The sequence below is a fragment of the Opisthocomus hoazin genome, chromosome 2 (genome assembly GCF_030867145.1).
Source record: "Opisthocomus hoazin isolate bOpiHoa1 chromosome 2, bOpiHoa1.hap1, whole genome shotgun sequence".
Lineage (NCBI taxonomy): Eukaryota > Metazoa > Chordata > Aves > Opisthocomiformes > Opisthocomidae > Opisthocomus > Opisthocomus hoazin.
Genome location: NC_134415.1, coordinates 32593848 through 32619037, shown reverse-complemented (window position 1 = coordinate 32619037; position 25190 = coordinate 32593848). Strand labels below are relative to the sequence as shown.

The following is a 25190-nucleotide window of genomic DNA, read 5'->3' as shown; positions in this document are numbered from 1 at the left end:
CCTACCACCAAGCAGAAACACCTCTGGTTTTGCTAGTATATAGAAATGAACTAAGTATTTCCTTCATTTCTGGTGAAACATACCAAATCCAGTAGGGATCAGTCAGTTTCTTTTACTCTAAGGATGCATTTTAGGGTAAAGAATTTGGGAGTTTCTTGAAGGAGAATCTTTAAGATTAATCTCACTGCAGATTAAACTGTAGAATTGATGCCATAAGGAAATATTTATGAAGCACAAACTCCCCAAGCCAAGCAGGAAATGTGTCAGATCAACACTTTGAAAACAGACGTTTTAATACAAGTGATTTTATAAATGAACTAACAAATCTGGCAGTGAAGCTGGATCTGATGCTGAAGTGACAGACTTGTAAAGCAGGGTGCAAGCTTGTATAAGGAGACACAATCATCTGTTCTGCTGTTAGTCTGGTCCATGAGACAGCACCAAATAGTCAGTGTGGAGAATTGTACACCCCGGAACTGTCAAAAGAGGACGGTACACACTTGTTCTCCAGTCTTTGGCAGGAAAAAGCGAACAATACAGTGTTACATTTGATCCTCAATCAAAAAAAAAAAAAAAAAAAAAACCACAGAAAAAACCAAAACAAAAAAGCTAGTGAAGAAGCTACAAAGGATTTCAAACTGGTTGTAAAATTTCTTTTGAAGCTTAGATGACTCATCAGCTGAATCAAATTCTGCCCCATTTGTAGTAAACAGTGCCCTGTGTGGCATTCACTCTCTCAAGAAATACTAACTGGAAATGAATACTTTAAATTAAAGCTTTACATTTCTTCTCCCTTTCATCTGAAGGCTTCAAAGCATTTTGTAAGTGTGACTTAATAACTGAGAGATCAGCAGATGGACCTAAAACTGCCTCGAACGGTAGGTAAACCCCCAGGCGGTGTGAACGACTGCAGGGGACGACCCCAGAAGTGGGCAGCAGGCTTCAGCCGAGTCCTGGGGACAGGGGGGACTCCCACACGCAGCCCTGAGTTGCAGGAGGTTGCAGAGCCATGCGGTTCTCCTCCTTTCAGCAGTTTCGCGAAACACCAGATGCAGACAGGAGCACAGCCGGCATCTCAGTTTGAGGGAGAAAGGCGACCAACAGCACTTAATGCCAGTGCGAGGAGCATCGCTTGCGCTGGGAACAAACCTCCTCAGCCGCGTGCAGGAGCGACGCTCTCCGCTTGCACAGCACATGGTAATAGCATTGTCGTGAACGGTGTTTCATGGTCACAAGCGAGTGAGCTAACTGCAGGTACAGCTCCTGGAGAAATAATTGCCATGTACTCTTTTCTTCTTCCCGTGGCTCATTTCTTGCCTTTCCTGCGTGAGGCCTGAAGCATGGGGGCCAGTCTTGTTTAACATCTTTATCAATGATCTGGATGAGGGGATTGAGTGCTCCCTCAGTAAGTTTCCAGATGACACCAAGTTGGGCGGGAGTGTCGATCTGCTCGAGGGTAGGAAGGGTCTAGAGAGGGATCTGGGCAGGCTGGATCGATGGGCCAAGGTCGACTGTATGAGGTTCAACAAGGCCAAGTGCCAGGTCCTGCCCTTTGGTCACAACAACCCCATGCAACACTACAGGCTTGGGGAGGAGTGGCTGGAAAGCTGCCTGGCAGAAAAGGACCTGGGGGTGCTGGTTGTCAGCCGGCTGAACATGAGCCAGCAGTGTGCCCAGGTGGCCAAGAAGGCCAACGGCATCCTGGCTTGTACCAGGAACAGTGTGGCCAGCAGGAGTAGGGAGGTGATCGTGCCCCTGTACTCGGCACTGGTGAGGCTGCACCTCGAGTACTGTGTCCAGTTTCAGGCCCCTCACTACAAGAAGGACATTGAGGTGCTGGAGCATGTCCAGAGAAGGGCAACGAGGCAGGTGAGGGGTCTGGAGAACAAGTCTTATGAGGAGCGACTGAAGGAGCTGGTGCTGTTTAGTCTGGAGGAGGCTGAGGGGGGACCTTGTGGCTCTCCACAACTACCTGAAAGGAGATGTAGTGAGGCAGGTGTTGGTCTCTTCTCCCAAGTAACTAGCGGTAGGATGAGAGGCAATGGCCTCAAGTTGCATCAGGGGAGGTTTAGATTGGATATTAGGAAAAATTTATTTACAGAAAGAGTGGTCAGACATTGGAACAGGCTGCCCAGGGAGGTGGTTGAGTCACCATCCCTGGAGGTGTTCAAAAAATGTGTAGATGTGGCACTTCAGGACGTGGTTTAGCAGGCAGGGTGCTGATGGGCTGACGGTTGGACATGGTGCTCTTAGAGGTCTTTTCCAACCTTAATGACTCTATGATCCCACATTTCCTGAGAGAGGAAGAGGAGAGGCCAGCGCCAGACCCCGCGCTACCTTTCCGCCGCAGCAAAAGGCGTTCAGCCCCTGACGCCAGGCTGCTCAGAAATCGTTATTCCCCTCCACCAAGCCACCGAAGGGCGCGCACGGCCCGGTCAGCCGCGCCTCCCCCGGCCGCCAGCCACCACATCACGGACGGGACCCACCCCGCCCGCCTCTGCCGAGGGGGCCAGGCCGCGGGGGCGGCCCTTGGCGGGGGGGCGGGGCGGGGCGGGGGCGGGGCCGGAAGTTCCGGGTCGGAGGGAACAGGAAGTCGGGACGTGGCCGGCGCAGCGGAGCGGGAGGCGGGAGGATGGCGGCGGTGCTGAGCTCGGACCGGCTGGAGGTCTCGGTGGACGGGTTGACGCTGAGCCCCAACGCCGAGCCGCCGCGCTGCGAAGAGCGGCCGGGGGAGCCCACGGCCGGGCGGAGTCGAGCGGGCCCCGGCTCCCCGGGCCAGGCGGAGGTCGGCGGCGAGGAGGCGGCGGCGGCGGCGGCGGAGGAGGAGGCGGCGGCGGCGGCGGCGGCGCTGAGCCCGGAGCGGCGCTGGGGCTTCGCGCTGGAGGAGCTGTACGGCCTGGCGCTGCGCTTCTTCAAAGGTGAGGCCGCCGGGGCCGGGCCGGGGGGCGCCGCGTCCCGGGAAGCCCCGGCCGCCGGCATCGCCCGCCTCCCCGCCGGGCCGGGCTCTCCGGGGCTCCGCCTGCCACCCGGATCCCCCCGGAGCCGCGGAGGGGGGGAGCGGGAGAGGCGGCGGCACCACCCGCCGCTCCCGGGGGTCGGCGTCATGTCGCGACATCGCATCACGGCGGGCGGCTTGCGGGGACGCGCTCTTGCCGGTGCGAGGGAAGGGGAGGGGAGGGGAGCGGGCGAGGAGCCGGGAGGCCGCCCGGGGCCGGGGAGGTGTTTCCGAGGGTTCGCACCACCCGATCTGAAAACGGAGGGGGGGGGGGGGGGGGAACCAACCCCAAAAGAAACGAGTCCTTGGTGGTTTGTCACGCGGTGAAAAGCGGGGAGAGGCGGGCGCGGAGCGCTCCGTGCGAGCGTTGCCGAGCCCGCTGCCAGCCCGGAGGCCGGCGGGAGATGCTGTGCCATCTCCACAACATGCCAGCTTCAGGTCCGGCTCTGCCGCTTTGTCGTGACCCGTCGTGACTCCAGCTGGAAGCTGGGCGAGGGAGCCGTGGAACACCCCGGCTGAGGACCCCGGAGCGTGTCCTAGGGATCCCCGGTAGCCAGGTTTGCTCCTGCAGGAACCCTCGCCACGCTTGCCGTCCTCACGGGGAGGAGATGGGCCGTGTGGTTGCGGAGGAAGAGCTGCGTTCGCTGTAGCGTCGCAGCATCTGAGCGCCTCGCCAGCCCTGTGTCGCTCCGCTGGCGTTCAGGCTGCTCGGCGTGGGGCACGGAAAGGTCAGTCTGGTGGCGGTCGGTTGTTAGATGACGCCCCCCAGGAAAGCTGCCTCTTGTGAGGGCGAGCGCACTGGCAGGTGGGAACTGCGCTAGGAGGACACAGTTGTCAGTTTTTGTCACTTTGGCTGACCTGCACGCTGATAGCTGTTAGGAGCATCTAAGCCTCTAAGCAGTTTTCTTGAGCTTTGGTGCTTTCACCCTGTTCTGATGCCCTTCCACAAACCAATTTTTTTGTTAGCATGCTAACTTACAGAGATTTTAATTTTTTTTAATCTGTAAGAACTATAAGGGATGATAAAGGTCGTGATTTTTTTTCCTTTGTTTTTCCTGTGTCAGAAGCTGCTGCAACTGGGTATCAGGTTGTGTAAGCATTGTAACTTCTGTCTCTTTGTCCTTTCTGTAAAACAAGCGGCTTGAAAGAGCTCTGGTTTGGTTTCATGAGCATTTGATCTTAAAACGTGATGCGGAAAGAAATATCTCTGCAGTAGCAAATTCCTCGTCTCAGTCAACTGTGGTCTTATTTTTTCTTGGGTTTAATATTCTACGAGAACCTGTATTTGCAGTGTAAAAATTAGACATGTGCTTGAGCTTCTCTACTGCTAGCCTATGTCTGTTATATCTGATGTTTAATTAAATTTATGTTCTATCTTCATCTCCTCTTCTTGGAAGGTGGAGTGTTACTTACATCTAGGTTCTGGTTCTTTGTGTGGTGGTGTCTGAACAGTGGGGTTTTTGTTGCCTTCCTTTCATTAGAAGCTTAATTTCAATGTGTTTTGACTTACTGCTACTGTTTTCTTCACCTTCTGCAATTCCTTGTGACGCATGGTTTTGCTCATAAGAGGAAAATTTTCCACATTGTACAAAGTTGTCAGACTTTCCAAATGCAGGCCTCGTTCCTCTGTCCTCACGGCTGGAAGAAGTCACATGAAGGCATTGCCCTTTTCTTCATCCATAGTTTTTTGCTGGAAGTGGTGAAACATGAGGATTTTTATTTATAGATGTGATGATGAGTTACAGGAGCTTGTAATACTTGGATTACTGATTCTGCCTGCTTGTTCTATATCTGCATGGCTCCAAAAATAATTGGTCTAATTTCCAAATGATTTTCATACATTCACTGTCAAAACAACTGTGGGAGTGGGCATGCTTGTTTAGCAGCCTTGTAGATGCCAAGGAACAAATGTGGATCCCTCCTTTACCTCAAGAAGCAACATATGAGGGATCTGAAGGTTGACCCATGTTAACTGCTCAGTGCTGAGATCTTGTTTCTGATCGTTCTTCTAAAAACCAATGAGTTGGAGATAGGGGCTGTCTTTGAAAAACTTTCTTTCTTAAAGCTAGTTGGTATCCAAGCCTCAGTGTAGGATATTACAGCTACTGTGGAACAAACAAGTGACCCAAGGCAGGTCACTTGTGCGGGAGGACAATGGTATTGGGATAAACTGTGGTGACTGGGCTGGAAGGAGCTCAGGTCGGGATGCTGGAGGAGACCCTGGGTGGGGTCAGAGGGTAAACAGCGATCGCTGGTTAAGCAGCTTCCTTTCGGCTTCAGTGCGCAGACTGAGTTGTCTGGTTGTAACTCGTGGTGCACTTTCTTCCTAGAGAAGTCGGATCTGATCAAAATAGTCTGGATTTGCTTGTTACAATGGCTGCGAACGCTCGTCTGTGGTGACGTATTGCATATAACAGAATTGCTCGAAGACAAGACAGGGTGCGAGTGCGTATAAACAATGTGAAAAACACAGCTGAAACTAGGCTAGGATATTAAAGAGACTAAAAAGCTACTTTATTCTGTCTCTGATAAAGACAGAAGCAGATCTAAAATTCTCGACCCTGGGTCACTTCAGCTGTCAGGCCTTAGGCTGCGCAGGAGATGTGCTCTAGCTTTTTTTAGCATCCATAATGGCTTGTGAGGAAAGGTTTTCAGAATAATAGAGGCATAGAAAATAGGTGGTTAATAGCGTGCCAGTCAATTTTTTTTGTGAGAAACAAGAGCCTTCCTTACGATACCCACTCTTCCCAGTACTGTTCTGTTGAGCCTGGTTCGGGTCGACCAGTGTTTTGGCTGCGATTGAGGAGCTGCTCCCCTGTGCTGGATCCAGCGTATGGTGCAGAACACAGTCCTGTTACTGGAATGGGTATGTTTCTTCTTCTCTTGGACTGTCTGTAATTGTGTGCCCGCGGGCAGCTGGCACAGTAGAAGTGTTGCTGATGGCTGATTTTCCTTGTTGAGCTGCTTCGAGCTACACCAGTGAAGGTAACTTGTTTAAGGTGTAAGCTGTGTCCTGCAGTTGGAGGGGTGGCTTGCGTAGCTCTGCCAGCAAATCTCTTCCAGTATCAACCTGGCTTTATGGGTTTCAACATCCTGTTGTTAAAATGCCATTGAACCCAACCTTCAATATATGACAGTCCCTGAAGTTGGTCATGCACTGCCTAAAGTGATTTGCAGTGCAGCACATCTGAATAGACAGTATAGAAACTGTATCATTTTGGTATCTAAAAGCTCTCCTGGTATGTTAAGTACTCTAATTTTGTTTGAGTGCTCCAAGTTATTTCCTCTTATCCTAACAAGAATGCATCTTCAGCCTCAGCAATACGTTGTTGTAAATTTATTGTTTGACCTCATCTTTTTTTTTTGAGGGCTAATTTGATGGCATGATTGTAATTCATAAGTTAAGTAGGCTCTTGTTTTCAGGAATATGAAACCCCTACAATGTATCTACGTTTGATGTGAAGTTGAGCTTTGATGAAGTTTAATTGGGAGGGATGGTTGATCTAGAACAGCTTCAGGAGAGGAGAATTAAGAGTGTAAGAGTGCATACTGGGATCTGCAGGCAGCGATTCAGTTCTCGTGCTTCTCAGTTTTGTTCTTTTTCATTAAAACTTTGCAAATGAATAGCATTAACATACGTGACATCAGCTTTTAAAAGCTGTGAGGTGAAAAACCACCTTTTGCGAGCTGTTTTATAGCAGCTTCTAGATGACTCAGCTGAGTGCTATCCCATGGGAATTAGGCATTTAGAGTGAGTGCAGTAGGTGAAATTGGAGCGGAAGCCGCCGCATGTTGCGCCATATTTCTTACGGGGAAAAAAATATTCTGAAGTTACATGGGAGTAACAGTATCTTGCATGATGCGATCTCTTCTTAAGCACGCTGCTTAAACTCCCCCGAGTCTGAATGTGCGGTTTTATACTGATTGGTGTCAATGGTACAGTGCTGCCTAGTGACAGAAGTCTTCATTATCTGCTTTTCGTTACTGGTTACAGCTTCATCTTTCCATTGCGTTTGTGTGCAGACACAAACAGTGGTCTTCAAGCATACGTTTAATTACCTGTAGCGCAAAGGAGGGTCGTTGGTGTGCTCCATATTGGTTTTCTGGCATGTTTAACTGAGTTGCCATCAGTGGGTCTCAGTTTGCGGGCATCTGAACAAAGTACCCACTGTCAAGGAGAGCGGTAGTCTGAAGAACTGATACGAGGTGTGTAGAGATTTCCCTTCTGGGGTGACAGCACAGTAACGGCGTGCCGTGCTTTCATGTCGGGGAGGCCTGAGCTCACAGTAAGTGGGAGCCAGCCTTGCTCTGTGTTCTGGGTGAACTACTTTGTGTCATCAGTGAAATACATACATATGTATGTGTGTGTGTGTGTGTGTATATATATATGGGCCCTTACTGCAGAATGCCTGAAGCATTGTGGGTCCATAGCCTGCCACGTTTGTGTAGCCACCCCCTTAATCACTAGTTGAGTTTGATCTGTTAGTGGCCGCTGCTTAAGCATAGAGTTTAGTTGACTTGAGAAATTGCCATTTCAGGTGAATGGTGGTTTGAAGTACTGTCAGGAAAGAAGTCTCCTAATCTTCTGTAAGAAAGCTGAGCCTTTCTCTGTCCCTCTTGGGTCAGGCATACCAGTGGCATAGGGAGGGTTGTATGGTTACTGTACCACTGCTGTGCATGTCCTTTTGGATTTCTCAGTGTGTTCACTAGAGCTCTTTGATGTTCTTCAGCTTCCTGGCAGCTGTTTTAGATGTGTGGATAATACCTACTTAAATGGTATGTTCACGGATGCTTGAATAAATTTGGCACTTGTCCGGACTCACTGGCACTCTTTTGTGGCATATTTGGCTCTGCAGATGGCTTCCAGTCTTCTGGTTCAGTTTAACGTCAACAATTCAAAATCTTAGGTATAATTATACCATGTGGTTCATGCTGAAGAATTCAACTGAAAAAATATCTAGTATACAACTTTGCTTTCTTGCCTGGCTCCAAATATTTTGCTGAGAGTTTGCTTCTAATCTGCATTATCTACGAGTCACTGAATGCCTGTCTCATATTTTTCTCATCTGTTTTCCTCTCTTATTTAGCTTGTTTGTTCTTTTTCCCTTGGGTCACCATTCTTCATAAATGCAGATTTTAGCTTCTCTTGGTAGTTCGTGCTTGAGATCCGACTTCTCTGTTCTGTGAAAAGACAGACATGCTGTGTATAGCGTGGCTAACAATGTTTTTTCTCCCTTTACCCTCTTCGGAAGTGAGTTCAAATAGTGATGATGTTAGCTGGCTTAGGCAGCAGTCTAGTACAGCAAATAGCTGTGTTTTTTGGCAGACAGCTGTAGGTGTGCAGGTTGTGCAAGGTAAACTATGCCGTAGGGACCCCCTTGAGAAGTGTACTTGCTCAGAAGCCTGGCTAAATTTCAGTGTAGTACCATTAGCAATTCACTTGCTTTAAGCACGCTGCCTTAGGATATTAAGTATGATTTCGAAGTGCATGCTGTTTATGGAGGCTAATGGAAGTGCTTGCTACCTAATAAACAAATTCCGAGTTAAATGTGAAGTGTGAAGAATTGAGAAAAAGCCAAAGGACTCTTTGGGTGGCCTGAGAGCAGGAGACGTGAGACCCAGGGAGAGAGCTTACCAGGATGTGGTAATGTGCATCTCTTAAGGGTCTCAGACTTGTTGATGTGGGAGGGGACCTCGGGATTGCCAAGTTCAGTCCTTGCTGTTCAGAGCAGACTTCTCGGCACTGTGTCTGTTTGGGTTTTGAGTATCTCCAAGGATGGGAGACTTCAAAACCTCTCTGGGCAACCTGTTCCAGTCCTTGATCACTCTCACAGTAAAAAAAGCCACTTTATATGCTTAAGTGGAATTTCCTGTTATTTCAGTTTACGTTTGCTGCCTGTTGTCTTTTCACTGGATAGCACTGGCTAGATTCTGGTTCTCTATGTCCTCCTCTTCCATCCCATCAGGTATTTTTGGGAATAGATATTTTTGTGGACAAAGGCTTCCATTTTTCGAAGGTAGAAGAGATATTTGCTGTAAAGTTGTGTGACACTGGAAGAAGAGTGAATACTTGAGATTCTGGAAGGTGCAGTGTACCTCTAGAAGTGGATAATAAGTGATTATTTTTCTGGCTTCAAAATTACTGGCACATGTGTAGTGGTTGCTTGTGATGTTTTAACTGAGTAAGTAGTAATGTACTGAACTTGCTCTGTCAAAAATATAACTTCTTGTTGTGACCTGCAAACACTTTCACTCTAGGGTTATCTCCAGTTCTCAGTTTTCAGAAGTATTTGCTCCGAGTTTCTCAATAAGCCATAATAGAGGTATTTTGCTGCCTCTTTTGTTCTGAGATTTGCTTCTTATTAATAACTCTATTTACTAGCATCAGCTGAGCAATTTTGCAGTGTGCAGTTGCAGCCGTGAAGTTTGAGTATGAATTGGATTGTTTGGTTTAGGGCTGTAAGCAACTTGCTCCAAAGTGACCTTTATTGTACAAGAAGTGCTGGAGACTCATGGCAGCCTTGCCTGCAGTTCCCGGCTACGTGGAGAGCAGTTAGCAGTAGTCATATGAAATGTCTGTTGTTTACATCCAATAATGGCTTCCTCATTTCAGCCTTTCCAGGAGGAGATGATGCTTATTTAGTTGTTTTCCTGTTGAAGAAAAAGGTCTTTTCTTAATGAGCAGTGTAATTGCATATAGTTGTGCCTGTTTCTTTGATTTGTTTTGACAGTTTAAATGTGCTGAGGTAAGTCCCAGCTGACTAATTCATGTATCATTTTAAATCAATGGAAGTCTCTTCTTACCAGTAAATGTGCGGCGGGATCTAACCAGGGGACCGTTTCAGAAGGTGTTGGCGTGGAGCCATTGAATTCTGGTCATGTTCAGGCTTATGTTACCTGTGTCTTATGGCCAGAGCTCTCTGTACTTGTTGGTGCCAATGGAGTTGCCTCTAAGACTTCTCATTGTGAGAGGTTATTCCAGCTGCCTTGGCAAAGCGCAGCAAATTGTCTCAAGGAAAACTTTCCTTTAACTCTAATTTTTCTCTCTGCGATTTTCCTTGCCTTAAACCTTGCTTGTTCTGCCTTCATCAATGTGAAGTGCATGAAAGGAGAGTAATGTATAAAGTTAATGACACGTTTTTTTTGTGGAAAATCCTTCCTATCCACACTACAATAGATTTGGCAGACGCATTTGAATTCAAGTTAAGGTTTTGAAATATTTCAGAGATACAGATCCATCTGGCATTATGTTCAACTAATTAACATAAATACTTTTGTGATAACTTGCAAGCTAAGATTCACTTTAGATGATATGATGAAAAACACTTCATAATTAAGTTTCAGCAGCTAAAGTTAGATGTGTTTCTTATGAACAGATCTATATTTTATTTGAAGAGAACTGAGTTAATTTTTCTAACCTTTTGTGACTTACCTTCCTTATTCCTTTTTTAACGGAGAAATTAATGATCGTGGTTATACAAAATGCTCTTTGCTTTCCTGTGCTTAATCAATTAATTACAACAGTGAAATTTTCTTTCTTCTACAGAAAAAGATGGCAAAGCCTTTCATCCAACATATGAAGAAAAACTCAAACTTGTGGCACTGCACAAGCAGGTTCTGCTGGGACCTTACAACCCTGACACTTGCCCTGAAGTTGGATTCTTTGATGTGCTGGGGAATGATAGAAGGTAAAAGGGCTGGTGCTGTTATTGATCATAACTCTGCTTTTCCTGTCTGAAGAAAACATCATCCAATTTCTGCATTAGGACAATAAGGATGTGGGTTATGTCAGTGTGTGTGTGTGTGTGTATGGTAGTGGATAGTGAGGGTGGCCTCTTCAAATACAGCTTAGAAATCTGAGTCACAGTTCAGTAAAGGGGTTGACAGAAGATTATTGTGTTTTTTCAACCACATTAGGAATAACTGCTGTGCCAACAGTCTGGTTTCTCATAGACTTGGTTAGCAGTGCATTAATGTGCAGGCCAGTGTTTCATCGAACTCTGCACCAGGGTTACAGCAGGCCAAGCCTTTAGCGGATGGTAGCAGCATTCAACATAGCTTTTGTTCATATCAAAGATAACTTCTGAACTCTGATATCCGATGCATTCAAACTCTGAGTAAACTTTGAGATCTGGGCAGTTGCAGGCCTGTCTCTCCTATTGCTTGCAGTTCAGGCTGTGCTTCTGATGCTCACTGTTGTGATTTCTAGTGTGAAGGCAGCGTGCGGCACAGCACTGGCTGTTCGGAGCTGCACTCAGTGCATTGCTTTTGCCCAAATGGACGCAGCCTTCCTTTAGGAAGAACCAGGCTATTACATTCAACTGACTCAAGCACGATAATTGATGGTTGTTGCTATGTTTGTTTATCTAGGAAAATGTATGCGTTTTTTTTCCACAAACTGAAGTGGAGGAGGGGTAAAAAATATTTAAGGTTCATTTGTATCTGGGATGTTTTTGGTTATAGTTCAGAATTCAAAGTAGGGTCAATGGTATATATGACATTTTGTATAAGCACTCAGTTATGTATGTTTGAAAGGGTTGTTCTGGTGCAGACAAGGGAGAGAGCACTGAGACCTACAGGTTTAAGGTCTGTCTTTGAATGGGAGAAAGTTGTTGGTTCTCTGAAACTGCCTGTGATAAGGTTTGCTCCCTAGTTTCCCAACTTTTTTTCTTTGCTGGATTCTCAGAGTTCCCTACTGACTTGAAAAGAGTTGAGTCTTCTGTTATTTCAGCTGATGTCTCTCTCTCAGGAAGGAATGGGCTGCCCTTGGAAACATGTCAAAGCAAAAAGCTATGACAGAATTTGTTAAGCTCCTGAATAGGTGCTGCCACTTGTTTTCAACATATGTCACTTCCCACAAGATAGAGAAAGAAGAACAAGAAAAAAAAAGGTAATGTCTGAGTCTTTTGATGTTGGAGTATATGGAGTGTATAACTCTTGACTTACAGTGTCACAGCTAGCTTAGGTTGAAGTTGTCTTGGCAAGAGAAGTGCTTGAAGTTTAGGTGGTTGTGATACCATTTGATCTCTTTAAGCCTTTCTGCTTTGGCAGTAATGAATGATTGTTTCTGAGGTGAAGACACCTAGAATATAAGGAGTTTTTAAAATTTTACTGATCCTGCTGTCTAAGAAATACATGCTTCACAAAATGTCTGCCCTGATATGTCTGTGGACTAAGTATAGACAGAACATGAAATTGTCAGGTGTGTTTAACTCCCCTTCTTGTATGGGTTAGCAACTTGAAGGCTATCATCTACTATCATTTACATAGCATGTGATTGTTAAACTGTAGATTCCATGTAGTTATGTAAATATGTTAAAGCTTGGAAGATGTGTTTAAGGTTTCCACACAATTTTTTCTACTGCTCTGTGTGAAGGATAGTATAGTAATAGGTTAGAATGAGTATCAAATCATAACACGGAATTTGCACTTGTCATACCGCACAGTGCAATAAAACTAAACAGCAATATGTTTTCTTCTTGTGTCCAAGACGACACTTCTCCAGTCAGATTGAAGTGGGAGATGATACCAAACAAAAAGCCTTACTGGGCAGGCAAAAGACAGGTTACAGCATGTTGAAAATAACTCATTCTAGGATTGTAGGAATGCTGAAATAGCTTATTGAGTGGATGTTGCAGAAGAGAAGAGGAAGAACGAAGGCGACGTGAAGAGGAGGAGCGTGAGCGTTTACAAAAAGAAGAAGAAAAACGTAGGCGAGAAGAAGAGGAAAGACTGAGGAGAGAAGAAGAAGAGAGGAGAAGAATAGAGGAGGAACGACTTCGGATGGAGCAACAGAAGTGAGTAGCTGAAGCAGACAACCCTTCAAAGAAAATAACTGCCTCGCACTTGAGACAATTGTATCTATCTGTTTAAATAGTTATGCCAGAATTGAATACCTGAAGTTCAGAGCACTAGAGTCTGGCAGTGACATTTGCATCCTTAGTTGTGAGGGGGACAGTTTGCAGAGAGTAATTACCCTAACATGTTATTGTATGCAGCTTTCTCAGATGAAAGTGCCAGTGAAGCTTTGTTCAGAGAAGCTCTTGGGGTTTTTGGGTTCAGGGGCTGCACCTCATGAAAACTTGTGGCTCTGCTTATTGAATGGTTAATGCTCCACTGAACAGAGTGGAGTTAAGTGTCCATCTGGAAGTGTTGTTTGGACTGTGACTTGAAAGTTGTCTGTGCTTTCAGAGAAGGTCGAGCCTTGAAAAAGGATAACTGCAGTTCACTGGGGTTTTTTGAATGCATGGCTGAAATTTTTAAACTTAGTAGTCTTAACACTACCTCCCTAAAGGTGCTCCTGTTCTAGGAAGTGTAAAGTGACTGCAGATCTTATTTGTACACTGGCAATTACTGGATCTTAGAACCTTACCAAAAGGAGTACAAAATTCACGTTTAAATGCACTGAACCTCTGTCTGTAGCCTGAATTAAATTGTTTACCTAGAATATACAGCTCTAGTTATATTTCATTGTTCCCATCACATCCAGATGCTGAAACCATGGATCTAGCTTCGCACACATAATATTTAAGAGAATAATAAATCATCAAAGCTGTTCCACATCAGTCAGCAAACATTTTCTGTCATAAAAATGTCGTTGGAGGGGGTCTCTCTGAAGTAGGTCCTGCACTTGCTTATGTAGTAGTTTTGAGAAGGGAGCAAATAATTAATACGCAAGTTTTACTGTTTGTTTAACATGGTGAGAGCCACAGGAATGTAAAATAGACATAAATGAACAGAGAATACAATAAAGAATGTTGCACAGTGCTAAGTAACAGTAAGGGTGGTATGCCTTGAAGTTTATGCCTTGAAGTTGAGACCTTTTTTTACATTAACAGCAGTTGTGTATTAAGTGGTTGTAGCAGGTTGCAGACGTAAAGAGTTTAGACAGCAAAGGAATGTGGATACATATGTACAGGCCAAGTGTATCTAAACTGGTCATAGCATGCCGAAGAGTAGTAAATCTTGCCCTTTAGGGTACTAAACCAGTCTATTAATTGAGATTTTGGAGAATGATTTTTGGGGAAGGAAAAAACTACTCCTGCATTTGTGTGATACTTCTTTCTTCCTCTGAAGCATCAATAGCTGGTAACTGATGGACATAACATGTGGGATAAACCCTGGATCTGGCTGGTAATTTTACTGTACAGTTTCTGTTAGCCCTTTGGAGAGAGGAGGAAAACTGATCCTGTGCACAAGTAACCCGTGTGTTTCAGCAATTGAGTTTACTGGAGGCACAGTTGCCCTATTTAGCAGCATTTTTTTCATTCCTGAATTAGACCACAGTCAGTCATGCTTTTCATATGTTTGCATACTGTCCTGGGAAGTTAAGATAGTAATGTGGTGTGTTCTTAGGTTTACCAGAAAGCATTGCTATGCTGTACCACAGCAGGTCTATACTTATCAATATTTGTAGAGGGGCTGCTAGAAGGATGGTGGATGGTTTCTGCATGTTTTCTAGAGGGACCAAGTGTGGGGTTTTTTCCTTGCTTGGTTGAGAAATGTAGTCAGGTGTTTTTCTAGCACTACCACTTTATCAGATTACAGATTGAGAATTATGTAAGAGCTCTTATGAGTTTTTTTTAACACTTGATGTTTTCAAATATTGGGTAGAAAATGTTGCTCCCTTCTTTATATTTTCAGAATATTTTTTAGGCAAAATTCATGCTTACATTGCCTCTGGGCTTTGCTCTGTTACGTAGATTTGTTTTAATTGGTTTTTGCAGGAATTGAATTAACTGTCTTTGAGGCCACTTAAATGACTTAAGCACAGGGATTTCCCCAATACCCTCAGCTGCTTGTAATCTTCCTACTCTCCTCCAACCAATCTAGGCAACAGATAATGGCAGCGCTGAACTCCCAGACTGCCATTCAGTTCCAGCAGTATGCAGCCCAGCAGTATCCGGGCAACTATGAACAGCAGCAGATCCTAATTCGGCAGCTCCAGGAACAGCATTATCAACAATACATGCAGCAGTTGTATCAAGTCCAGCTTGCACAGCAACAGGTATGGCCGACCAGCTGAGAAACTTAGATTTTTGTGTCCCAGGCTCTCTGGGAGATGCTAACTTGTCTACCCTTATCCCCTTGAAAAGATAGATGCTACAAGGAGAGATGGTGTCCTAGTGACTAATGCTGCTTCAGATTCAAACATCGAAGCCCCTTTATTTAACCTTTTCAAGTAGTTTTCTGAAGCAGCCATTAAGAAAATTCTAAGCAGCCTTTACTAATTACTGGGTTTGATATTGTTCTTGGAAACCAAATGTGAAGCACTCTGCTGCAGCATGTATTGTGTGCGTAATCTAACGGGGGTATGTGCCAGTGCACCTGAGCACGACCAGACCTGTTCAAGTGATTCTCCAGTGGGTATTGCACCTGAAGATCTGTGCAGAGCAGCAGGCTTTGGTCAGCCTGGTGTTTCCAGCTGAAGGCGCATGCAGCATTGTCATATCACTACTGGGTGTGAGATTGCTCCTCCCTGTCAGCTTGAGAACTACTGATTGCTTTCTCCTTTTGCATCTATTGCCTGACATCAGTACCTAATTAAGTTGCTTGCCTGCAATAGACTGCTCGTGATTTGGGTGGGAGGACAGACTTTCATACTTCTGGTAGCAGTGGGTGGCAGTAGTATGTTACTTTGCAAGGTTTTGTGCCTGGGCTTGAAAGGCTAATTCTCTGTTTAGGGGAATCTTGCATCTCGCAAATGTGCTGTATTCACATCTCAAGCTATTTTAAAGTTCAAGGATGTCCATCTGTAACTGTCTTAAACAAATGTAAGCCAGACATCAGACTGTAGTATGTCTGATCTCTCTGGGCATGACCTGAATCTTAAATGGCCTATAACTGCCAGCCTGAGGTCTCTTGTTCTTGAGCTAAAGACTTAACAGGATATTAGTTACTGAATTTTAAATCATTTGTATTTTGACGAGGCTGATGCCCTCACCAAAAAACTGTCTAAGGAAGGAAGCCATGTGAACAAACCTGTGTGGCTCATGTGAACCTCATGACGTTCCACAAAGTCAAGTGCAAGGTCCTGTACCTGGGTTGAGGCAGTCCCCAATATCAGTACAGCCAAGGGGATGAATGAATTGAGAGCAACCCTGCAGAGACGGACTTGGGGGGTGCTGGTGGATGAAAAACTGTCTGAGAGCTGGCAGTGGGCTCTTGCCGCCCAGAAAGCCAGCTGTATCCTGGGCTGCATCAAAAGAAGTGTGGCCAGAAGGTTGAGGGAGGGAGGTGATTCTCCCCCTCTACTCAGCTCTCATGAGACCCCACCTGGAGTCCTTATATCCAGCTCTTGGGTCTCCAGCATAAGAAAGACGTGGAGCTGTTGGAGCAGGTCCAGAGGAGGGCCACAAAAATGGTCGGAGGGCTGGAGCACCTTGCCTATGAAGGAAGGCTGAGAGGAGTTGGGGTTGTTCAGCCTGGAGAAGAGAAGGCTCCAGGGAAACTTTGTTTCAGCTTTTCAGTATGTTAAGAGGACTTATGAGAAAGATGGAGAAAGACGCTTTTACCAGGGCGTGTAGTGACAGGACAAGGGGCAGTGGTTTTAATCTGAGAGAGTGTCCGTTTAGATTGCACATAAGGAAGAAATTTTTTTACAGTGAGGGTGCTCAGGCACTGGAACAGGTTGCCCAGAGAAGTCGTGGACGCCCCATCACTGGAAGCGTTCAAGGTCAGGTTGGAAAGGGCTTTGAGTGGCCTGATCTAGTGAAAGATGTCCCTGCCCATGGCAGGTGGGTTGGACTGGATGATCTTCAAAGTACTTTTCCAAGCCAAACCATGATTCGATGGAGTTGAAGTAGTATAGGGAAGTCAGAGGCTTCCTGCCCTGTTGTAGTTACTCCTGAAGCTTACTGACACCTTGGTACCAATGCTTTGGTGTCATAGTGGTAAGCAAAAGCTATAGACTCATCAGTCTTGTCCTTGATGCCTTCTGTAGTTGATACTACTCCCTTGAGACTGAGGTGTCAGAGATGCTGCTGCCAGTTTTCTTCAATGCTATCAGCACTGCTCCTTTCAGTCATGGCTGTCTGCTTTCTGCATACAGAAGACTAATGCCCTCCGAGACCTGGGGCAAAAGAGCCTTTCCTTTATAGTGTTTTTCAAAACAATAAGTCTGCCAGGCAATGAAGCTTACCTTTCAAATCTCTACTTGGGTAACTTTTGTAGAGGAAAGTATGAAAAGCATGTAACAGAGCTAAAATGATCTAATTCTACTTTAGACTTTCCTGAAGACTCATGTAGCCTCCATAACACTTCTGTGGAATACTTTCCTTTTGGATGCCTGTAACTTGGCTACGCTGGGATCTATTAGTGTAGTTAAAAAGTGCTGTTCTGTCATTGTTGCTTACAGATCAGCTTGTGATACGATTAATTTTGGAAGGGCTGTATGCAGTAGTTTTCTGGAAGAGTTCTCACGGCTTTACATTGTCTCAGTGCATAGAACTGCTGTAGTAGAAAGTGGATCTGGACAGCATTCGTACAATGGCTCTAACTTGAAATCTAACTAATGTTTGACTTCATGCTCCTTCAGGATGCCTAGATTCCATTCATTCATCAAAATCAGGTGCTTATTAGGTTATTTTTTAAAGAATGGTACTGTCAGATACACCTTTTCTTTGTCCCAACAAAAAAGTATATGCAGTCTCTCTGTGCTGATAACTAGGGACAAGGGAATAAGCCTTGAAGCTCAAGAGGTAATGCAGCCTGCTTAAATCCAAAAGGATGGTTCTTACCTTGTATAATCTCATTTTAGGTGTATTTAATCCTTTGCACAGGGACAGCATGATAAATTCCATCTAAAGAGTTTCAAGGTACATAAGTCATGTTTTAAAAGCAGCACTTCTGCGCTTTAATAACTCTTCTCCCAGACCACTTGCAGTCCTTGTGGCTCTTACGCTTTCTGCTTTCATATTAAATAGCCACCTGTGTCGGGCATCATAGATTTGATAGAGGACCCTGTTGAGCAAGTTAACTCACAGATTGGCAAGTACTTACTAGACCTTAAATGCTTCCAGCTCTTTCTAGACCTGGATGAGCTCAACACAGAACCCTTTCAGGCCACTGGTAAAAACCAGCAAATAAGTCATCACTTCTAATTTTGAAAGAATTATGTAGGAGTTAATGAAATGCAGAAGTTCTGAAGTTAAGTGCAAGAGTTTGTTGTGTGTGCCCTAATTAACTTGAAAGTTGAGTCTCTTTGTTCAGGTTGTATCCACCAGCCTAGCACAAAGTGAGTTGAATTCCCCTAAGCACATGTAATTCTCACAGGCTGCTTCTGGTCTTTCCTGTCCAGCCTCCTTGTGGGGTGGAGGACTAAACTGCTGGGTTTTTTTAAAAGTGTCTTTATACCTTTTGCTGGAAGAGGGAGACATCTTTGGGGCGTTTGGTTGTACTTGACTTAATTTCTGTCATTTTAGGCAGCCTTACAAAAACAGCAGGAGGCAGTTGTGGCAGCGACAGGAACACCTCTGGCTACTGCATCGAAGGTGAATGCTCCTGCCCCAGGGGACACCCCATCTATTAATGGGCAGGCCAGTGCGCATGCAGACAGCCCTGAAAAAGAGCTGGATCCAGAGGCTTTGGAAGAAGCACTGGAGAATGGACCAAAAGGTAGGACTAGCTAGATTCCGTAATTAAAAATAAATAGCGAAAGCCTTCATTAGGAGTCAGGTGTTTTAAGTATACTTTGCCTGGCTTCATTGGGCTATGCAAGATCCAGGTGTGGTTCCTGGGTCCAGTTTCTCTTGAGGGAGAAGAATATTGCACAGGCAAAACTCAACTTTGCGGTGAGGGAAAGAAAAAGCAGTAAAAACATTTCAGGCAGAGTGAATGGGATCCAGAACCTCCTTTCACTCTTGACTTCAAGAAAAAGAGTGTAAAAGTTCTTGCAGAAAGCTGTTATGTGCAGAAATATGTTCAAACTTACTTGAACTCAGGTCAAAACTGAGTGTTGATTTAGCCTTGCAGATTAAACTAGAACCAAATCCTCCTTACTCTCTCTGAATGCTGCCCTACCTGTGACTTAGCCCTGTCCTGTGCGCAGTCCAGGCTGCTGTCCCTTCACATTTCCCACGTTCTTCAGACAGCTCTAGGAAGCTGTGGAAGTGGAACAGGAGAAGTAGCCCCCCACCAGTGCTCTCATCACTGGTATTTCTTGCTGTAACATCTATACATTCATCCACAGTCAGTAGTCCTTAAAAGATGTGCTGGGATCCCACTGTGGAGCCGACACTAGCACGGAGCCTGTCTAAGTGAGGTGTTCAGTTATTTTAGTCAGTGTTTGGCAATTTCTAGACAGATCAGCGACCTCTGCTTCTGTCAAATTAAAGATCCTTCCAGTAGAGGTGTCTGTGCAGTGTAACCCTAGCACTTGTAGCAGTACTTCTGAGTCTTTTCTGCATAAGCACCGTCAGTCTAAATGTGGCAGATGGGTAAACTGGTAGGGTTTCAATGTGCAAGGATTGGAGTGCGCAATGTTCTGTCTAAACTGGCACTGCATTTCATGCAAGTTTCAACTGTGAAAAGATGTTTCTTCAGTAAAAAAAAATAAACAAAACAAAAAAAAAACTTGGCAGCAACTCTGATGCTTGTGGTCCTCAGGTGCCTGAGGCACACTTCAGCATGCAACATAAATAGCTGAAACAAGAGCTTAACTGGGATATTTTCCCCCCTCTCTCCAGATTCTGTTCCAGTGATAGCTGCCCCATCGATGTGGACACGACCCCAGATAAAAGACTTCAAGGAAAAAATCCGGCAGGATGCAGACTCCGTGATTACAGTGGGCCGAGGAGAAGTGGTTACAGTTAGAGTACCAACACATGAAGAGGGGTCTTACCTCTTTTGGGAGTTTGCTACAGACAATTATGACATTGGTTTTGGGGTGTATTTTGAATGGACAGACTCCCCTAATACTGCAGTCAGTGTGCATGTCAGCGAATCCAGTGATGATGAGGATGAAGAAGAAGGTAAGCATGCTTATTTGTATAAACTGCCAGCTCGGCAGAGCTTGCTGTGGGGGGAAAACCAGACTGATTGTCTTGTGTCATCTCCTAGTTCCCTCAGCTTCCATCTGGCTGGAGTCTTGTCTTCAGATTTGAATAGGAAGTGCGATTCTGAAAGTAACTTCGGTCACCTTGTTGTGTCACAGATGGGTTAAAGCAGTTGAGAGTGGGGAAATATTTTTCCGAAGTTTTACTTACTCCTTAGAGTGCCCTCTTGTCCAATTCAGTAAGCTAGATTGAAACCTGTGCCATAATAGAGCATAGTGGATCTGCGCACTGAAAACCTTAAGAAAGATCCTGCCCTGCTGTTCATGACCTTGTTCTAGGGGGGGAGTTTCCTTGAGGCTTCAGAAAAACAGCTTAATGATAGTGGCAGGGATACAGGTCGCAGCTTGTAACTGTGGGGCAGCCTAGCATACTGTCAGAAAAAACTGTTTTGAAATGAGCAGGTGATGTGCTTAGAAGGAACTGCTCTGACGTAGGGAGCGGTGGCCTTCTGGATATTACTGCTGAGTAAGTAGTAGCAGTATGTCTGTCAGATGAGTAGCAGTGAGTTGATGTGGGGTAATGTAATGAAAATGAGAGCTTGGCATCTCTATGACCTGACCCAGCTGTGCTGGGGAGATGGCTGTGGTGAGTTTTAATACCAAACTGTAAAATTAATGATAAAATGAGCGTGCTCACTGTTCCTGCTGCTTTTGAATGCCTTAGCCACAGACTGGGTACAAACCACTTCGACCCATCTGATTTCCAGACAGAGTGCCTTGTCCACTACAGATCAGTCTGACTTTCTCTTGTAAAGCATCCACCCATGTTAACTGACACCTTTTTTTTTTTTACTTCCAGAAAGTACTAGCAGTGAAGAAAAAGCCAAAAAGAATGCCAACAAGCCTCAGCTAGATGAAATAGTGCCTGTGTACAGACGAGACTGTCACGAAGAAGTGTATGCTGGCAGCCACCAGTACCCAGGGAGAGGAGTTTATCTCCTTAAATTTGACAACTCCTACTCTCTATGGAGGTCAAAAACAGTTTACTACAGAGTTTATTATACTAGATAAAGGTGTGGCTGTGTCCAAGGCTGGGCTGTGCAGAAGATGTCATTTTATTTGGATTTTTCTTCAAGCATAATGGATCCTTTTGAGTCTGTGTTTTATCCTGTCTGTATCTGTATGGTTTGTGTGAACTTTAACAAGTAGACACTGGGATCTTCCTGCTCCATGACACTAATGCATATTGCATTGGGCTTAACACAGGATCTCCCTAGCCCTTTTGGGTATTGGAGTTAACCGATGGAAGTCATTGGCTCCAGTGCTAAAGTCACATCAGCGGCATTTGTTAAAGCCTCACGAAAAAGGGGGAGGGAGTTGCTGGGTCACTGGCTGGGTGTTCTGATGTCTCCAGGTCTGGATGCTTTGAATAACTTGTTAACGGTTAATTTAAAGGTCCCATCAATAACTGGTAGATTTGGATACAGTTTGCTGTGTAGCAAGTTTCTCTTAACTGTAACTGAATGTCACATTTTTACACCATTAAAACTTGAAACTTTAAGTTGATGCAGTTTAGAAACAAGTTGTCTCGCTTCTGTCCTCATTGAAGAAGAAACATTCAGTTCTTTATCCCAGTGTAGCGGCTAAGACAAGGATGAACAGCATCCCAAAAGTACAGCAGATAACCTCTGCTGAAGATGTAAACCGAATGACAGTGAAAAGTGTATGTAGCAAGAACAACCTTAATCTCTCTGCCCTGCTGCTAACCCTAGAATAAAAACAGTCGTTTTTTGAGGCAATTGACTTTGAACCAGGGCACAAACTATTTCTAAGTTTTGTGGGTTTTTAATGGGGGAGACTTTAAAAAAAAAAAAAAGTACAAACCTGCAACTAGTTTTCTGCACAACGTTCTGGTTTGTCTGTTTTTGTAAAACCTGAATAAGCATGTTGTGCGTCTGAATAACAGTAAGTCACTTTGATAAAGTATAGGAGTTAATGTTGCACTAATTGTGGAGATCGCTGCCAGTCCATTGTCATCTGAACTGGTGATACTTGGGTGCAGACTTTCTGCTTTAATCTGTAACTGTCTGCAGAAAGCCGGAGTGCACATACAAATACTTAATAATGTAGCTTTAATCTCAATTTTGTATGGTTTGGTTGGGACATCTCATATTTTGCGTAGCGGAAAAATGCAGGTGGCTACTTGACTTGAGGCTGCAGGAAGAATCCGCTCTCCTCGGAGCCCTGCACCCCGGGGGTGATGTGTTGCAGTGGCAACTTGCGTAAGTGCTCTCTGCGTGGGTAATGCACTTCGTTACTGAAAGAGAATGGTTACTGTGGGGCTGTCGGATCGGTTCTCGCAGTAAGGCTTCCATTGATCAGCTGCAGCCTGTACAGTTCCATGGCAAATGGCCTGGAGTTGGCGGGATTTGTTTGAATAATCAGTTTGTACATACATGTTACTTTACTTTTCTCATACCAACCGTGGAGATACTTCTCCTAGAGTGCTTAACTTGTCATCTTGCGTTTGGTTCAGCAACACCGTACCAGCTTATAGCTAGTTAGTGCTGTGTTATCCAAAAACACTGTACAATGTTCTGCTCTCGTGTATATACAGTATATAAACCATGAATTTAGAAAGTACCTTGCTTTTAAAGAAAACTGTATTTAATGTAAAAAAAAAAAAAAAACCAAACTTAAAAAGGCAGGCACTAATATATTTCTTCTGGTCTTCAATTTAAATTTTTTTGTCCATACAAAAATGTTATGACTCTTTCCTCTAAGAATATCTGTTCTTGGAAGCGGTGTTTGTCGCTTTAAATGGCAGCACTTACTGTCATGTGTTGGATGTTAGAACTTTCACGTTTTCAGACTTTTTTTATTGCCTCTGGCTGTTGATTAGTACAGTACAAGTGCGATTTCAAGATACCTTGAGATAGTATTTAATCCTAATTAAAATACATTTATCTGTAATGCTGTTGGCTTTTTATTAATTTGGAAACCTTGGCATTGCTGGGTATGGCTATTCAGCTAAGATAAACTTCTCATCTTCCCTCGCCATTTTTAAAAATCCAGTGCTGTGCTAACACTGTGGTTCTAGCAGCCCGGTGACGTGGGCCAAAGGCTCTGCGTGAGAAGCGTTACCAGCTCGCTGGATGAGGCTGTCTGTCAATACCAGAGGAGCCCGGCTTGACAGCGCAATCGCTTTGGTTTTTGGAAGTGACGCTGCTGTAGGGGAAAGGGTTGGGTGTGGGCAGCCAGAAGTTACGAGCCCTTTTCTGCCTAGGAGAGAGGTGCCTGCCTTTGCCCCTGAGGCTTAATGAGCTCGGCCGTAGGGGGGCTGGCTGGGGGTGTTCTCAAAAGCTCTGGGCCAGGGGGAAAAGAGACAGGCACAACCATGCATCGTTTAGACTGAGCAAGAAGAAAAGCATGAACCTAGAGGCAAAAAGGGTAGTTATGCTAAGGTTTCTGTTGGCCAAAAGCACCCTTTGCTGCTTTGCTGCTACTGGTAAGTAGCTGATCCTGGAGCTGAGGCCAGAAGCGGGTTTTGCACCAGTTTGATCTGTGGTCCAGGTCCCACTGGCCCCATCCGCTCTCATAGACAGCGACCTGTCAAGCTGGTGCTTCCAGCTCTCATCTGGGGAGCAGAAGTCTCTTCAGTGAGGACAAAATGTGCTGTTAGGAGCAAGCTGCTGAGTTCGATGTACCACCACATAGTCTGGATATGCTACAAACTAGTTTCATCTGAGATGTGCCAAGTGCATTCAGAACCAAAGTAATTACAGCAGCGAGCCTACCCCAACTGGACCTATTTTATCTGTCTCGTGCTTGTATAAATTCCCTTTTCTCCAATTAAAAGTGAAGCGCTGCTCCTTGCAGCTCACTTAAGGCAGCTTTCTTCACAAGAGTTACCGTAACCACATTCTGAAATGAACTGAGTCACTGGCAATAAATCCAGGTGATGCAAGGTAAACAGCTTGAGAAAGCTCAGTTCGAAAGATAGCAGTTCTTAGAGAAAGGCTAAATAATCTGAGGGACAACCCGTTGTTAGAAATGAGTTGGTTTTCAGAAGCGCCGTCAGCGTGGATGCTGCTTGTGCGGCCTCCTCTTTGAGGCCGTTGCGTGGAGATACCAAGGCAAGGTCTGCCTTGACTCTGCTGTCCCAGGAGGAGCAGCAGTGCAGTTGAAGCAACTTGCTAACTAAGCCACTGGGCTGCTGTATGATGTCATCCTTGCCAATCTGCTTTGCTGTCCTTCCCCACCCCTTGGCTTTTAGCACTTTCTGCCTTGTACTTTGCTTTGCAAGTCACAGATTAAACAGTGTGATTTAGAGCAGCTGGATGCAACCTTTGAGGTAACTGTAATGGGCAGGGTCATAAAATCAGAAATGTGCTGTCGGATCAGGTCTAAGGGACAGTTCAGCCATTTAACCTCCTCCTATTTATGCAGTTGCTCCAGAAATTGTAAGGGGCCTACATAGACCTATTGACGTACAAAGCAGCAACGTAGCCATCCTTCCGTGGAGTCCTAGCCCCTTCTCCAGGCTGCGTAACAGCAGTAGTTAGCCTTCTGAATCTAAAATAGCGATTCGAAGGCTGCTTTCTGACAGCTCAGTGTTGTCTTCTTTCTAGCACCAGGTCCTGCGATCCCCGTCCTTTTCATCCCCTGGTATATTTGCAGTGAAAAGACCGCAAGGGGAAGCTGGAAAAAGCCAGCTTGAGACCTCTAAGCCCTCCCAGCCTGTTTGGCTCCTGTTCCTGGCCTCTGAGTTGAAGTCCCGCAGCTCCTGCCTGCCCTTCAGCTCTGCTGCCACGTTTGGCTGCCGCAGGCGTGCGCTGTGGGGCCTGGGCCAGCACCCTCCCTGCACATGGTGCTGCACGGAGGTGCCAGCTAGAGCAAGAGCCCACTGAAACGCATGTACAGCCAGGATTTGTGGAAATTACAGTTTCCCTCGTGCAAGCTGCTACTTCCTTGCTGTTTCTGCTCTGAGCACCCTGTTCCACCTCCCTCCAAAACCACAGTTCAAATCAATAAGCCCCCGGCTCCTGCCGTGAGTTCATTTGCAGACCAAGCTCAGGTGCAAGAGCTTTCAGCTCCCACTGCCAGCCCCTCTGTGCTTTCGTTCCTGCTCGCTGTGCGGGGAGGCAGCCTGCAAACGGGGAAGCCTTTGGGGCTGAGTCTCTGCTTTACCACGCGCTGGTG

The 25190-nt window shown here is 45.4% G+C and overlaps 1 protein-coding gene across 1 annotated transcript; it reads left to right on the top strand.

The window, feature by feature from the left end:
* Positions 1 to 2586: 2586 nt before the first annotated feature.
* On the top strand, positions 2587 to 22961 carry ACBD3 (acyl-CoA binding domain containing 3). Its single transcript, XM_075413095.1, has 8 exons — positions 2587 to 2918; positions 10542 to 10683; positions 11745 to 11885; positions 12634 to 12792; positions 14828 to 15002; positions 18418 to 18610; positions 19681 to 19965; positions 20848 to 22961. Exons 1-8 carry the CDS (start codon positions 2633 to 2635, stop codon positions 21057 to 21059), a joined length of 1593 nt encoding a protein of 530 aa, XP_075269210.1. The 5' UTR covers positions 2587 to 2632; the 3' UTR covers positions 21060 to 22961.
* Positions 22962 to 25190: the final 2229 nt, after the last annotated feature.

Bases quoted from the DNA above. Each gene is read 5' to 3' on its own strand.
- ACBD3 (XM_075413095.1), top strand. From the start codon at position 2,633: ATGGCGGCGGTGCTGAGCTCGGACCGGCTGGAGGTCTCGGTGGACGGG. The intron at 10,684-11,744 runs GTAAAAGGGCTG...TCTCTCTCTCAG, and splicing joins GTGCTGGGGAATGATAGAAG to GAAGGAATGGGCTGCCCTTG. The intron at 15,003-18,417 runs GTATGGCCGACC...CTGTCATTTTAG, and splicing joins TCCAGCTTGCACAGCAACAG to GCAGCCTTACAAAAACAGCA.